We start from the raw sequence: 16,249 nt of genomic DNA, 5'->3' as shown, positions 1-16,249 counted from the left end.
AGTGCAGATGGTTACTTAACAATTTTTTGTGCATCTCTTATGAAAAGGTATAAAAATTACTGAATTATGTGACTGTAAGAATTACTTTTACCTAGATGTAATTTACATTTTTGTAAAATCTAACCTAGTTTTAGCTTGTGGTAACTTCTCATACTGTGTGTGAAAGAGTTTACAAGTTTTTTAATAACTTTATATGAAATAAAGGAGAAATCATCCAAAATGTTTTAAAAACACATACAAATATACTGCATATAATATACATGTTCACATTGCTTGCTAATATTGATTTTGTATTTGTGATTTCCAAATGATGAATGAATCTAAGAACAGAGACTATTACAAATGCATAAGTGTCTTAACTATAAGCAATAAAAAACAAATATTTTGATAAATTATCACTTTAATGCTTCATCTTAATGATGTTTGATTTAAAATTTAAGAATGTTTTAATGTTGTTTATGATAAGGTTCTCACATGCTGTTGTATTGTTCTAAAAATAATTTCATTTAATCTTTAATGCTTCATCTTAATGATGTTTGATTTAAAATTTAAGAATGTTTTAATGTTGTTTATGATAAGGTTCTCACATGCTGTTGTATTGTTCTAAAAATAATTTCATTTAAAAATAATAATCCATCTCATCCATATTTTTAATGTAAAAGTTTGACATTTACAGGTTCTTATTCACAAGAATTTAAAAGTTAGTTTGAAAGTACATTTCAAATGTATGTTATGTCTTTAATTGTTGTTTTCTTAGTTATGATATATGATCCATAATTTTCCCTTTTTTTTCTTACCTCTCTGAACCAGATAAAAATACAAGTAAGTATCTTATCAAAGATTTCATATTATTGTACATTTGGTTATAATTAAGCAATTGTAATGAGATTTTTACATCTAATCATATCAAAAGATTATTTAATATATATACAGCTTTTACTTGTAAAGAAATACTGTCTTAATTAGGCAAATACTTATTCAAATAGCATATTTTTAAGTTCAAATTGTGAAGATAAATTATAATTTTGTTTAGACATATGCTATAAGTCTAAAGAAAACTTACGTGTGATTGGGGTAGACAGCATATATTTTATATTTGTTTTATTCGATTTGAAAAACTCTTGAAAGAGTTGAAGCTTCAAAACTTTACAAAGTGAGTGAAATATACAATATTCATTAAATACTTCAAACCAATTTTTATAATTAATCAACTAAATTATTCTAAATAGGGATGAAATAAATATCCATTCTGATTAAATATCACACCATCTGATGAAACCTGATATTAATTTTACTTTGAAATGGATAATCAGATAGCATTTTCATCAACAAGTTATCTTGTAATATTATGTGGGTATTTTTCTATGTTCCTGTGCATCAAACATAATAAGAATTGTGCTATCTAGTCCACTGGTGCTTTCTACTAGCTTCTAAACATAGTAGCATTTTCTCAGATCCAGAGTTTCATTTCATTTTTCAGCTTTCTCGCTTACAATAGCATTTCTTAGAAAGGTATGAGAGTGGAAGTTGTGGTAGTGTTTTAGGTAAACATTTTGCCTGCCCACTGTGTTACCACTATATGTCACTGGCAGTCACATTAGTGGTAGCATCATCAATGGTAAGATCATTGAAACATCATTCTTAACCAGGGGGAACAGGGGTACAAAATACTGTCTCATGCAACTATATGTTGAATCTCTTAAAAGGCTTACTATGGACATTCAGTGATGTGGAACTGTACATCCTTGTACTCATCCTTATTAAATTTTAAAAAAATTATGATAAAGTTACTAGTTTAATACTGTACTATAATGAAGTTGTAGTTCATGCCTGCAGCAAATTTTTAATATGAACTCTCTGGTCCAAAAAATAGCTGAATTCCAATCAGATATCAAAGACCAGATATCTGACCACAATTGCTACTTGTGCTATCCTTAGTTCTAAGTCATTACATTTCAATAAAATACTGTAACTATTCAATGAAATTTAAATATTTAGAACAAAGAATTTTGAGTTATAATAATTAGAAATAAAAACTGATAGATATATACTGTTTAACTTAGAAGTTATTCTAGCATTGTAATATTTGATATTGTCTGTTTTTACAGCATGTGATTCCTGTAACTCATCCCTTAAAATGTGAAACCATTCCACTGTCTCTAAAGACAACTATTGTAAGTAAAAAATGTTTGTATGCATGTTACATTGTAAAAAAAATCTAAATTAAATGAAAATCTTAAAAAACTTATATTTCTGTATATATTTATATATAATATGTATTATTTTCTGTTCTTTTAAGCACTGCATGTCTTTACTGTCTTTTTTCAAAAACTGATAGAATTAGTCTAGATGTTCATGTCAGTGATATAGGAACCTTTTTTCACTAACTGACCTACTGTAGAATAAATGGCAAAATTTAACTTAAAAAACATACAGCTGTGTAATATCTTACCTATTTACCAGGAGTTCATAACTTAAAAGAATCTACAAATTTTGTAGATCCATTAGAGGTGTCATAGCAGTATCTATCATAGTTGAACCACCTTTTGGACAAAAAGTAGTTCAGAAACATCGTGTTCATAGCATGGTTTAGAGATTTACTCCCATTCAAAATATAGAAAATGACATCATTTGAGGTTATGGCCTTAAGACTGATGAAGAAACATGCCCTCACATAATAATGCCTGTGATGCTTAGGAGTACCCTATGTTATTTCTCATCATCCTTCTCTTATGGTGAACATAATATTTTATTTAAATCAATAAAACTGGGTTAGAAAGTTATTAGCAATTTTCAGTAAGGTATTCAATACAACAAAGATAGTTTTTTTATAAAGTTCTTGCTGTTTGGCATAGATCTTGTCTTGTTATATAGTGTACCCTATACTACCCACTTTTATCTTTTTATAAAAACAAAGAAGTTAAACACTTACAATACATTAGTCAAATAATCTAAAAATTTGAATACAAAACTGACAAACTGATGGATGGAAACAGTTAAAAAGATCTGTACTAAAGAACTGATGTATCTAGCACAATGAAATAAAATGATAAACACAAACAGGGTAAAGAACATTTTAGGGCATTCTAAAGAAATAAAAACCATAATGCTGTAAAAAAGGAAGGATAATATTATGAAAAGAAAGTCAACAAACAATTAAAAGGGACAAAGAGGAATACTGTTTTTTTGAAAAAGCATCATTTCTTAGTGAAAGAAGATCATAAACTAGAACTATATTTTCCATCTAAAAATTTGTTCAGTTTTTTCTTTATTTCAGTATTTTTTATATTTGATTAAAAATGTTTCAGAATTTTTTTGGCCACATTGTGCTTCTGGTTTTGTTTGTTTGTTCTAGAGACACCAGTACTCTGATTTAGCACTTTGTTTTGTTTTTTACACTAACCAGTAAGTTTTTTCTGTATTTCATTCTTTAAACTAGATGTGTTTTAAATAAAAAATAAAGTATGACATTAAATTTCTCTTCAAATTTTTGAGATATTCATCTTTTCCAGGAAACTGTGGACCTGAATGACATGCAAGTTTATGATGATTCAGTTAAACTTCTCACAGACGTATCAGCAACAATAGATAAAAATGCTAATGAACTGTCAGAAGGTAAAGACAATATATAGTTCTCAGATTGTTAATCAATATTGTAATGGTCAGAATGAGGGTTATCTGTTTAGGACTTGAATCCTGGATCCTAAGTTCATAGGTCATGAGACTCAGAGCATGGATGTGAACTAAAGGTCCTAGATTCAAGCTCATCAGGACAGATTTGTTAACATCTTGATATGTGATAATGGTGAATGGTGGTAATTTCATCAGTGAGCATCATTAAAGATGAGAAGATTGTAAAGTAGATAATCTGTGTGCATGCTTAGCTCAGCACTTAACCACAGAGTACTCAGTGTGTGTGTGTGTGAGTGATTGAGTAGTTGACTGGAGAATAGTCAGAGTAAAATGTGTTAGAAGCCTGAGATCCTGGATTATATTATATCATATTTTAGGATCAAAGGTGAGTCTTTTTTTTGACTGAAAGAATTATTTAACAGGATGGGAACTAGCTGCTTGATGGGACTTAAAGTTGTGGTTAACTCAGTTGATAAAGCATTAACTTCAGAGTCAAGTCAAATTCATTAATATTCTGATGATGGAAAAGCTTCATATTTCTCTAGCCTCAACACTTATCAATGTTATATATATATATATATATGAGCAATAACTAGGCACTGAAAAATGTGTCTGTCACACAGAATACTATTTTTACAAACAATTGTTTATTTCACCCAATAAAAAAAGTAATCAAATAAATGTAGAAAATTTGCCTGAAATGATAACTGTCTTTGCTAGATGGTGGAAGTCAGGATCAGTCTTCAGGAGGATCAAGTAGCTCATCGAGTAACAGTGAAAATCAGTTAGAAAAGCAGCAGAAAGTTCAAGAAGATATGGAAATAATGGCAGATATAGTGCGAATGGTGATGAAAAAAACAGCTGTTGAACCAGGAATAAGCAAGAATATAAGTCAGAATGACCTTGTTAATACTTATGTAAGCTTTCTATATTTTGTCACTATCTTGCTCCTTCTTTATCATATTTTATCTCTAGCAAACCTTTGTGTAAGGTCAATTATGAGGCAGCCCACTTAATGTAAATTTAACTCTGACGTTTTATAATTCTGCCCCAACATTTGTAAATTTCATATGCATTTTTCATGACTTAGAAAGAATAAAAAGCTTAAAAATAAATCATTATATACATGAAAAATTTTGTTTTTACAAAAGGAAATTTTTGAATAAGAAATATTAAACTGAATATTGTATTATGAAGTTCATGATAGTCATGAAATCAGTGTCTTGTTTTGTTATAGAAATTCCAAGACATCCTCAGCAATTTAATTGGAGCTTACGTAGATAAAAGAGAAGCAGTTACAGAGGAGGTTTGTACCTTAACAAATAATAATTTCTAACATCTTATTAATGTTAACATAATATTAAAAATCAACAACATCAAGGCTGTCCTATCCACTAAACTAAACTAAATTCTAATTATATTAATATAAAAATTCCCTCAAAGGCAGCTCTTATCATTCAATTATATATATATTAAACATTCCATTAAACTGTGTTAAATTTAATGCAATAACCATATTTTAAGGTAAATCATTCCAAGAGGCAACCACCCTGTATTATATAGTTCAGCATGTACTTAAGTTTTACAGCTATTTCATATAAAATTTGAAATTTTATTTCATGCAAATTAATTAATTTAGTAATTTTATGAACTTGTTTTAGAAATATATTCCAGGTTACTTCATTTATGCTAAAAATAAGTTTATTTAGTCTATCCATAACTTTGAACATTTATTTGAATTTCAATTATTTTTTGTGTATACCAAAAACATTGTAACCTAACTTATGTTTTAATTCAGGTTTGACTATATCCATAACTGTGTAGTGAAACATACCATTAACATCCCTTGATTTTCAGATTTCATAATTATATAAGGTCCATATACTTCTGTAAGACTCTTAGACATTGATGTGCCACATGCCTTAAATGATTATTGCTGATACGATATCTTACCTCCTCTCAAAAAAAGTTTTCTCGATTAGTACTGCCCTCTATCGAAGCAAATTTTTTGTTTGCCACTAGCCTTGTAATTCCCATTTCCTTCTGCATATCTACATGCAAATGATCATGCAGCTTCCCTCTACCAATAGGAGTGCAACAGTACCCCTGTCGTAACTAGTGTCCTCTCTAATAATGCACCTGTTGATCACTTCTCCTACTGTTTAGACATGTTTATTTTCCCTTGAGAATTTTGTAATTTTTTTAGGTCTTTTTTTTTAAGATACCTTTTGTTTCTTTTGTTTAAGTTTATACTTTGTAAGTATGTACTCACAGTTTCAGGTGGTTACTATTACCACTACTGTTTCTGCACGAGTGGGATTACTGACCATATCTTCAGGATCAGTCCCACTGTTATTGGCAAATGACCTGACTACTAATATCCATAGAGAATTGTCTAATTTCATGCAAAATTCACCACCATCTCAGGAGAATCCTGTCATACCAATGTTTGTTGTGTCTGACAGGGAGGATGAAAATTTGGGCAACCTTTTTCCCCCTCCAGAATACACTTCTCAATCACTTGTCATAATGGGGGATTTGCCCAGGCCTCCTCCTCCTTTTGTTGACTTGATTGATCAGGAATGTTCAATTTTTCCATTGTCTCCTGTTTCCTATGATTCTACCCTTACCCTCCTTGGGGAAAAATCTTTGGGTCAATATCTGGTTTTTCCACCTTCACTGGATATTGGGATTCATGCTAGTCAATTTAGGGAATAGTTGAGAGCGGAGGGTCAGTTTGCCTCTTCGCCCTCATACACCAGATGATCACGCTTTTGCTTTTTCTTTTCCTTATGCCAATTACCCCTGTTTAGGCTCACAACTTTTGGAAACTCTTATTCCTTTGTGGGGTTTAGACCCTAATTCTTTGGTTTTCTTTTTCCAACCTCAAATTTTTTTCCTTTGTCTTATGATATCTGTTATTAAGGGTTTGTTTACCTGATTCTTCTTTGTGTGATTTGGGTCTTCCCAACAATTTGGAGTCCAGGGTTGAATCAGCCCAACTACATCACTCCACATCCTCATTGGCTTCTTGTTTGTCCCAAATATCTGTTCCTATATCAGTAGCACGCTACCTACCTTCTATCCATTTGCCAGCCCTGACTTCTCATTCATCAGCTTGGCACAATCGTTGGGCTGCCCATCATTGTGTACCAGGCATTCAGCATCTGTGACTTGATTCTCGTGTCAAGACCAGTGTGGGTTAGACCCTTACACCTCACCTGCATTTGGAAGCCTTTTACAGTTGATCCATGGATTTTGAAGGTTATTTCCGAAGGCTTGGTTTTCCGTTTTCTATTGTCTCCACCATTGTTTCCTCATCCAGTTTCTTTCTTCCCTCCACTGTATCCCGCTTCATGCCAATATAGGTTGGAGGTGGTTTGGAATTTACTTTGCAAGGGTGCCATCAAATGAGGAGATCCTTCTCATCCATGGTTGTATTCTCCTCTGTTTCTCATTCTTACAAAGATGGGAGACTGGCATCTGAATCTCTTCCTCATCATTCCCACTCCACCACAGAGTCGTACTTAACTCTCTGTTGGGTTTTCACTCCTATTGGTGGAGGGTTGCTATATGATCATTTGCATGTAGATATACAGGAAGAAGTTAGAGTTACAAGGATAGTGGCAAGCAAAATGTTTGTGCCAATAGAGGGCAGTAGCAATAGAGAATGCTATTTGTAAAAGGAGGTAAGTATCTATTTGGAAATACATTTTCAGTTTAGGAAAATATTAACTTTCTTAATATTTAACTTTCCATGACTCCTATACTTAAGTAAGCATTTGTGACATTTTAAATATATTGCATCATAAATATAATTCAAACATTTAGCCACATTGTGCTTCTGTGCATTGTGTTTATTTGTTCTAGAGACATCAATACTTTGGCTTAGCACTTTTCTTTTGTTTCCCCTAACCAGTAAGCCTTTACTGTGTTTCTTTCTATAAATGGACTGTATATGGTTACCCAATGCACAAATTTAAACCTCCTTCTTGAAACTACTGTTAAATGTAAACAACATCACAGATAGGAGTGTGAAGAAAATGGTGTTTCCATATCAAAATTTGTGAGTAGATGACATATACTTAAAACAATCAAAAAAGTGGGCAGACACCATTCACCATTGAGTCTAACATTGTCTGTTGCTACATTTTTGAGTGAAAAAATTGTATATCTGTATTGTTTACTTAAAATGTAAAGATACTGCATTGTAACTTTTTCTGCATTCTAGGATAAACAAAACATTCAAGCATTAGTCGAAATGTACAATAAATGGGCTTTAGACAAAATTCGACAAACAACATATGAAAGAGATGTTATTGATGTAATAGCCACCTCTGATAACTTGGGTAGGTAAACCTTCTGTTTCTTTTTATTATAGAGAAATAAGAATACTTTGAGCCAACAAAATAAATAACTGTATAGGTGTAATTTTTTATGAAGGATTCTGAAATATGTTTCAAAATTTCCAAGTACATATAGAAAGAGAGTAATATCTTTTTTAATACACAGAAAGCATTTGTATCTGCAAAAAGGAGATACATTTTGCTGTGGTTGTTTTACTCATGCTCCAAAACGTATTTGTAACTTAACTTTATTTTTGGGCACTCTGATAAGTTATTTAAAAATGATTTATTATCAGTTTGCAATAATTAGTATTAGATCTTGTGATTTAAAATTGGTTTATTCCTGGCATTCACTCTTCTTACATTTCAGTGAAGAGTTAAATTTTTATATACCTTAATTCATGATCAGGGAAATTGATTTCAGTAGGTATTAGTTGCAGAGTTGTGCGACCTGTAATATATTTTTCTTTTAAGTAGTTGTTGTTACATGGACCTTGCTATATCTAAGTCCAAAATTAGTGGGACAAAATGTTTTGATGTCAGTCCGGAATTATTGTGATTAGACTTGGTAAGATTGTAATCAGATGTTAAGAGTAACTAACCATTGTTAGTTGTGTTAAATGCTGAAAGCTGATAAAGTAACAGAAAGCAATACATAATAGAATATCATATGTGATTGTAGATGGGTTTTTTCACATTTCTGTTAATTAGTTTATTGTGGGTTTCAAGTAAAAGGCATCTAAATATAGCATTTCAGGTCTGTCTTTTGTCTGCCACTGTACAGCTAATTAGATTAAGCTGTGTGCAGTAATTTATTCATCTGAAATATAATTTTATCTGCAGTGTGAAAAATTTAACAATGTATAGTGACTCTCCTTATTATTTTATTCATTATTATATTTATTGTAAAAATTTTAGGAACCTCTGGTTATGCTAATCCATCCAAAATTTATTGTGTTGTAACAAACTTAACAAAATGCCTATACAACCAAGGTCAAACAAAAAACAATTGATTAAAAAAGCTTGTTAAGCAGAAACAAACGGTCCTAACTTGAGTGACTATGTTTGTTTCAACAATCTTTTTAGTTGGCTTATTACAGTGATGTGCCTGAAGTCATTATCCATGGGATATTTTATTTAGTAAAAGAAGTGAGCCAGAATATGGCAGCCAAGACTATCTGTGCTGTTAGTTTTAACATCATGATAATGTGCTTCATTCTTTTCTTAAATGTATATCCAAGACTAGTCTTATAGGATTTTAGTATAAGATTACTGTAACTGAATTAAACTAGATCTGTTAAAATAGCATAACAAGGAATTGAAAGTTATGGGAAAATCACTAAGAGTCTTCAAGAAAATCCATTCAAAATCTGTTAATAAGCAAATGCACACAAGTAGTGTACCTGAGGATGAAAAAGAAACATTTTCCATTTCATTAAAATAATTGTAAATATGTATCTAGATATTACGTTTTATGGTTTACTCAAAGTGAACTCTCACCTAGATTAATAATGTATAGTGACTCTCCTTATTATTTTATTTTTTATAATAATTATTGTATAAATTTTAGGAGCTCATGATTATGCTAATATATCCAAAACTTATCTTGTGTAATGGCCTAAACCAAATGCATCTACAACCAGGGTCAAACGAAAATAATTTATTATTAAATAAGCCAACATTCACAAGCAAATGCAACATGTCTCTGACATGCAATCCCAACATGGCCAATTTTGACACCAGAAAAATCGTGAAAAAGCAGAAAAATCAAAAACTGTCTATATGACTGCTTTGGACCTGCAAGAAAGTATCTTTATATCAAATCCCATGTAAATTGCCCAACCTACGGCAGAGTAATTGTCAAAAAAGCCTTGAATTTATGCTCTTTGTGGCATCTTGACCTACTCCACTATAGCTACTAAAAATGGGCAAATCCAACAGTTTTGATTGTTAATGTGTGAGGGCTGTATAAAAGTATTATGTAAATTGGTCAAAATTTGGCAAAGTAATTAACCAAAAACCCCAAAAGTGTACCTTTTTTGAGCTCTGACCCCCCAAAAAAAAAGACTCAGTTGGTAAATCCAACTTTTTTTGTATGTCATTGTTTTGGGCACATGAAAATTTATAATTGTGCTAATTTTTATCTTGATTGCTGTAAATATGACTGCACAGGAGCCCAAAATATACATTTTTGGGTTGTTTGACCTTTGACCTAATAAGATCCTTAAAAAGACCTAAATCAAAAACATTAAAAAGGTATAATCCTACAGAGATTCAAGTCACTTCACTGAGATTTGACAGTCAATGAAAAGTGTGTGGAAGAAGAAGAAGCAATAGATAAACAGTATGTCTGATGAGATGTAAAAATGTAACAAGAGAAGTCCAAAATAAAACTTTCAAACAACAAGAAAACGAACTTTATGAGTTCCAAAAATTAACTAATAAACTGATGCTTGGCAGAACTAGGCACAAAAGTTAATAAACAATAAAACATAAATCTCAATGTTATTAATTTCAATAAATATCAAAGTATTTAGGAAAATAGAACCAGAAGAAGAAAAACCTAATTCACCAGAGAATAACACAATGTTCCAAAATTAATCCACTTCACAATATTAAGAACAGTACTGAGCAATAATGAACAATAATTCTTTCTAACTATATATATCATGAACTATATCGTTTTCAAGATCAAGGAAAGCTTTTTACTTACTGGTTAGACCACAAGGTTACATGACATGTGACTAGCTATTACCATAAATCTACATAATCTGTCACAACATTAATATCTGTATGTCACCTATATAGGAGCTTGTCAGTTTCATAATACACACATAATCAAAATCAATGAGCTCTAGACAGAAGGTGAATTAGCATTTTAATATACCCAAAAATTCATTGTTAAACTAAATGATAGAAGGAATAATAAATGAATGGTATACAAAACCATAAAATAAAAGTAGAATTCGCTACCTCAAATTGTTAGATTTCAATTTAATATGGTTAGTTTTGATTGATTTCTTTCCAAGATTAGTGTTATTGAACATTACTAGATCTCAATCTTAAAATAGCAAAAGAGCAATTTGCTATGTCTTGTACAAGGATTAAGCTTACTGGATCTTCTTGGATCTCTCCAGTATTAGTGTAGTTATGTAATGACTGAAATAGTCATGAATTTAATCCATCCATAACTAGAATAGTTGTTTCACTTATAATATTGGCTGACCTCTAACTTCTGTTGTGACTTTAACTGAATTGGCTGCTTTGGATGAGTGGAGCCTTTCTACAAAGGCAAAGAATTTTATATACATCTAGATGGGACAAAAAAAATTACTATCAAAATTAAATAAAACATTAAAGTGTGATATACCAGAATCCAACAGTGTATATGTCACTATACTTGACAACACATTATTCATTGTGAATAAAGATTTTGTTTGTTTCTTTCCTTTATTGTTGCATTTGATTTATTTTTTGGGTACCATTCCCAGATACTGTGTTTTATGGATACTTTTGTACTTAACTAAACTAACCAACCACTGTTGGTTATAAGTAGTCCTGCATGAATATTATTGGACCTTGTTAGATCTCAGTCTAAGATTAGTGGCACTGAACCTTTGTAGATGCAAGTCCAAAATTAGTCAGGTACACAATAATTATATTGTATTTTCTCATAGTAAGGCTTCAAAAACAGGAAAAAAATAATTTTTTTTGTGTATCGATCTCAAGATCATTAGACCTTAACCATAGGTGTCAGATGTTCAATTTACCTTCTGTCTATGCCATGTCTGATAAGTGAATTAATATTTACCACATATCTGAAGTTATAGGAGTTGTCAAGTCTTTATATGGCAGTTTTCAAATTAGATTTAAAATGGAATGTCTAGTTATATTCTACAATCCATCTCATATTCCCCTATTTAGACGAGAAGCTACTTTTACAAATAGTGAATTGAGAATGTTTGAATATAACTTTAGATTTTTCCTCAGTCTATAAAATACTTAAACTACCTAAATGTTTATTGCAATTATTGTTTTTTGTGTTAAGTATTAAAATAATTATAATTTAAGCCCTGGCAAAAGCAACTTTAACTATGAGTGTTTCCAAGCTATTATTAATCTCATATAATTGCCATTTTAGCTCATAATTGTAAACAGAATACACACAATAACATCGTGATGTTTAAAATCAGCAACAGCAAAAAATGGCAAATAATACACTATCTACATATGCATTATCAAACAAAGTCTGAAACAAAATGATTAAAGGGGCATGTCAATCATTTTTACAAACCATTCAAATATGATTTGATAATATGTTTTCTTTTCTGTTAATTACAGTCACAGCATCCAGAAAATCCAATTATAAGCAACTAATGCAGTTAGTGGATGAAGCAGAGCATTATTTTCAATTCCCAGATTCTAGTGATTCTTGGGATAAAGTAAAAGAAAATTGGGATGACCATGAAGATTACTTGAGTGTTCCTGTTGATGTATGTGGTAATTTAGACATGGGTAAGTTTTTACTTGTATTTTTACAAGTAAGTTTTATAAAATAAGTTTTTACTTTATATTCACAAAGTAATTACACAATATACATTTTTTATTTAATAAACTGTTTTTACAAAATAGTTTTCTTGTGATGAAATGATACACTGTATATACAAAACTAGTTAAAGATATATATATTTATGTCTTAAATATTGTATTTGTAATTTGATAGAAATATATTACTTCTATGATGTATTTTATATTTGTATAAATAGGACAACTTTGAAAATCAAACCGAAATTTAACAACTACTGAATAGAATCATTGTGAAAACAGTGAATGTTAAACAAATATATATATATATATATATATATTGATGTTTTCCCCTCAAACTTTGTAATGCATACATGAACATAATGATGAAAATCAATATTATTGTTAATTCAAAATAAACAAATACAATAATTCACAGAATTTTATCTCATGACATAAATCCTTCTTTAGGATAAATAATTACAATATTTTCTTTTACACAATATACAAAGATTTCTTCTTTCACATGCACAGTCTGCTCCAACATTTGCAGTCTTTTGATAGCTTCTATGCAGAACCTGTAGTTCTGAAGGTACAGTGCCTACCTCATAATCCTTTGCAAGTGGTTGATGAACTCCTTACCATATAGATAGTTCTGAAACTTCGGAATAGCAAATATGATGGCCAGATACTCTCGTTCAATTACAGAATAATTCTTCTCACTATTGGACAGCTTTTCACTTATGCATGTCACTGGAAACAGTCCATCTTCATGTTCCTGTAAGAGTACTGACCCAATTCCAATGTCTGAAGTATCAGCCTGGACAATGAAAGGTTTGTTAAAATCTGGCATACTAAGGATTGGTGAGCTTCCTAACATGTTCTTTAGTTTCTGGAATGCCACCTGGTGTGGTTGTTCCCACTTCACCTTTTTGGGTAAGCTTTCTTGGTCAGGTCAGTCATTGGTACAATAACTACAGCATAATTTTGGTTGAATTTCTTGTAGTATCCTGCTAACTACAGGAAGGATTTGACTTGCTGCTTAGTTGTTGGAGCTGGTGTATCTTGTATGCAGATTGTCTTTTTCTCTTTCATGGCTATCTATCAGTTCCCAACTATATTTCCAACAAACTCTATCACAGAATATCTGATATAGCACTTGGATGGTCTGATGGTGAGGCCTGCTTCCTCACTCACAGGAACAGCTGTTTAAGTATCTTTAGATGGTCTTCCCATCTTGCTGTGCATGTCAAAACACTATCCACATTGTACTCTGTGTTGGAGTTGCACAGCATTCCTCCCATCATGCAGTTGAATTTGCCACTGAATTCACTAATCCAAATGGCATTCGCTTAAATTGGTAACATCTATCTGGTGTCACTCTTTAGATTCTGTTTCTATTGGGATTTGCCAATAATCTTTACTGAGGCCGATTTTTGAAATGAACTTGGCTCCATCTAGTTTTGCCATGATGGCCTCTGGTTTGCCCATAGGTTCTGAGTCAAACTTTGTCATGAGATTCAGCTTCCAAAAGTCTATGCAGAAATGGTTTGATCTATCCTCCTTCTTCATGATTACAACTGGTGAACAGTAAGCTGAATTTGACAGCTCGATGATTCCAACTTCCAGCATTGCCTCCACTTAATAAACAAATAATACTGCCTGTGTAGGTACCTATCCCAATCACGTGGTCTCTCTTGGCACATCTTCCTTAGCATGCTCTTTAAAACTCCATTTACTCTCTTACAAAGTTCATTACTTTTAGTATTATATGGAGTGGTAAAGAGTTGCCTAGTACTGATGAGTCTACACACTTCCTGCATCAGTTCTGAGGTAAACTGGGTTCCTCTGTCACTGAGGATTTCTCTTGGTAAGCTTACTCTGCAAAATATGTCCAGAAGGGCTTCTATTACTCTTTCTGTCTCTATCTTTGCCAGTGCTATTGCTTCTGGATAACATGTTGCATAGTTGACTATGTAAGTACATACCACTTGCCGTTATCAGATACAGGCATTAGTGGTCTGATCAAGTCCACAGCTACTCTACTGAGAGGCATCATCCCTAATGGCACCTTGGCTACCTTTCCTTTTGGTATTGTTCTTTGGCAGATGTCACACAATCTGCAGAATCTACTCACATCTCCTATGACTCCTGGCTAGTGAAAGTTACTGGTAATTCTGTCTGCTGTTTTCTTTGTTCCTAGGTGTCCTCTCACAATTGATTCATGAGCCAACTTCATCGCTAAGTTTGGTATTCTGTTGGTACTATGATCTGTTTCACTTCCCCAGTATAACTGCTTTGATAGATTTGGTATAGAATTCCCTTCCATTCTTCTAATCTATATGAATTTTTTACCTTTTGTCTGGTGCTAGACTTTCTCCTGGGCATTTTCCCAAAGTTTCTGCAGTGGAGGGTCTTTCTTCTGTGCTTCCTTTAGTTTCTGCAAACCTAATTTCAGGATATCTCCTTTTGACGCTTGCAGAGCTCGACATCTAGGTTTACTCTTCTTTTCTTGAGCTCTGTTTGTGACAGCAGATGCTTCATCAAGCTTCTTTCTGTTTAGCTCATCCAGATTTCTACTACCTGGTGTACTTCTTATTACCATGTCATGTATTGGTTCCTTGATACACATGGCCTCAAGGTCTTTTACATAATATGGAGTATTCACCTTTATTTTTGCTATGGGGAACTTTCTCAATGTCCCATTGATTAGCACACACAGCCATACCTTATCTGTCATCTGATCATCAGATATTAGACTAGTTCTCATTGCTGTACCATTGCTATACTTTCTTGTCCCCCACATAGCCTTCACATATTGGCACGTTATGATTTGTTGGCACCTCTTGATATTTGTCACATGTACCTTTCACAGTTGGCACTCTTCATCAGTTTGCTATTTTGAGCCAACCATTAGGCATGCACTGATCAATCATTCTCTCTTGTATTGAATCTGAGGAGTAGCCTTGATTCTCTTTCTTCTGGCAGCAACATCCATAATAACAGCCACTCATGTTTTGTTTCTTATCAGCAATGTCTTTGTAAATAGCTCCAGCTGCTTTATAGTGAGGTTTCATCTGTTGTTTGCTGGCACTGGACTTGCACTCCTTGGCAATGTGTCCAGTTTTATAATAAACAGCATCTCTTCTCCCTTCTGTCTATTAGCCTTCTGTCACCTTTGGTAAGCTTCTCCTACTTGTCAGCCATTACTGGTTTCACATTTCGCTGGCCATTCTTGGACTTGCCAGTTATACTACCTCCATGGGCTTCTGCCAGCTGGCTCATCTCACCTACGTCTTTTGGTGCTCTCTCTCCTTTAAGAACAGTGACATGTCGTTTGAGCACATGATCGTGAACTGTTCTCGCACTAATAAGTCTGTCAATCCTGTAAAACTATTTTCACACCTGGCCATGTCAGTCCTTCTGGTGAAATATTGCTGCAGACGTGTCACAAACTGAAATACAGTTTCTCCAGTGTTCAGTTTGACTCCTCTGAACTTCTGATGAAAACCTTCTTCAGTAAGTTCATATCATTTCACTAAAACTACTTTTAATTTATCATAATCCATGGCAAATTCTGATATCATGCCTACATATACTCAAAGGTTTTTTTCCTGTGAGAAGTAGGCTGAGACAAATGGTCCAGTTGCCTTTGTCCCAGTTCTGACTTTGGGCAAATCTTTCATATCTCTCCAGGAAAATCATCCATGTCATATTGATGTTCATCAAATTTGGGTAGCTTGGGT

The 16,249-nt window shown here is 32.4% G+C and overlaps 1 protein-coding gene across 1 annotated transcript in view; it reads left to right on the top strand.

The window, feature by feature from the left end:
* The first annotated feature begins 794 nt into the window (after positions 1 to 794).
* The window catches only part of LOC106465657 (adhesion G-protein coupled receptor D1-like), a 48,060-nt gene continuing 32,605 nt past the window's right edge, over positions 795 to 16,249 (top strand). The window contains exons 1-7 of the mRNA XM_013925892.2: positions 795 to 822; positions 2,109 to 2,174; positions 3,513 to 3,615; positions 4,354 to 4,550; positions 4,871 to 4,939; positions 7,865 to 7,982; positions 12,321 to 12,494. Coding sequence (XP_013781346.2) covers positions 3,534 to 3,615; positions 4,354 to 4,550; positions 4,871 to 4,939; positions 7,865 to 7,982; positions 12,321 to 12,494 — 640 coding nt within the window. The 5' untranslated portion in view covers positions 795 to 822; positions 2,109 to 2,174; positions 3,513 to 3,533. The remainder of the gene's footprint in view (positions 823 to 2,108; positions 2,175 to 3,512; positions 3,616 to 4,353; positions 4,551 to 4,870; positions 4,940 to 7,864; positions 7,983 to 12,320; positions 12,495 to 16,249) is intronic.

The sequence above is a fragment of the Limulus polyphemus genome, unplaced genomic scaffold, assembly GCF_000517525.1.
Source record: "Limulus polyphemus unplaced genomic scaffold, Limulus_polyphemus-2.1.2 Scaffold2014, whole genome shotgun sequence".
Lineage (NCBI taxonomy): Eukaryota > Metazoa > Arthropoda > Merostomata > Xiphosura > Limulidae > Limulus > Limulus polyphemus.
This window is presented reverse-complemented; position numbering and strand designations above follow the sequence as displayed.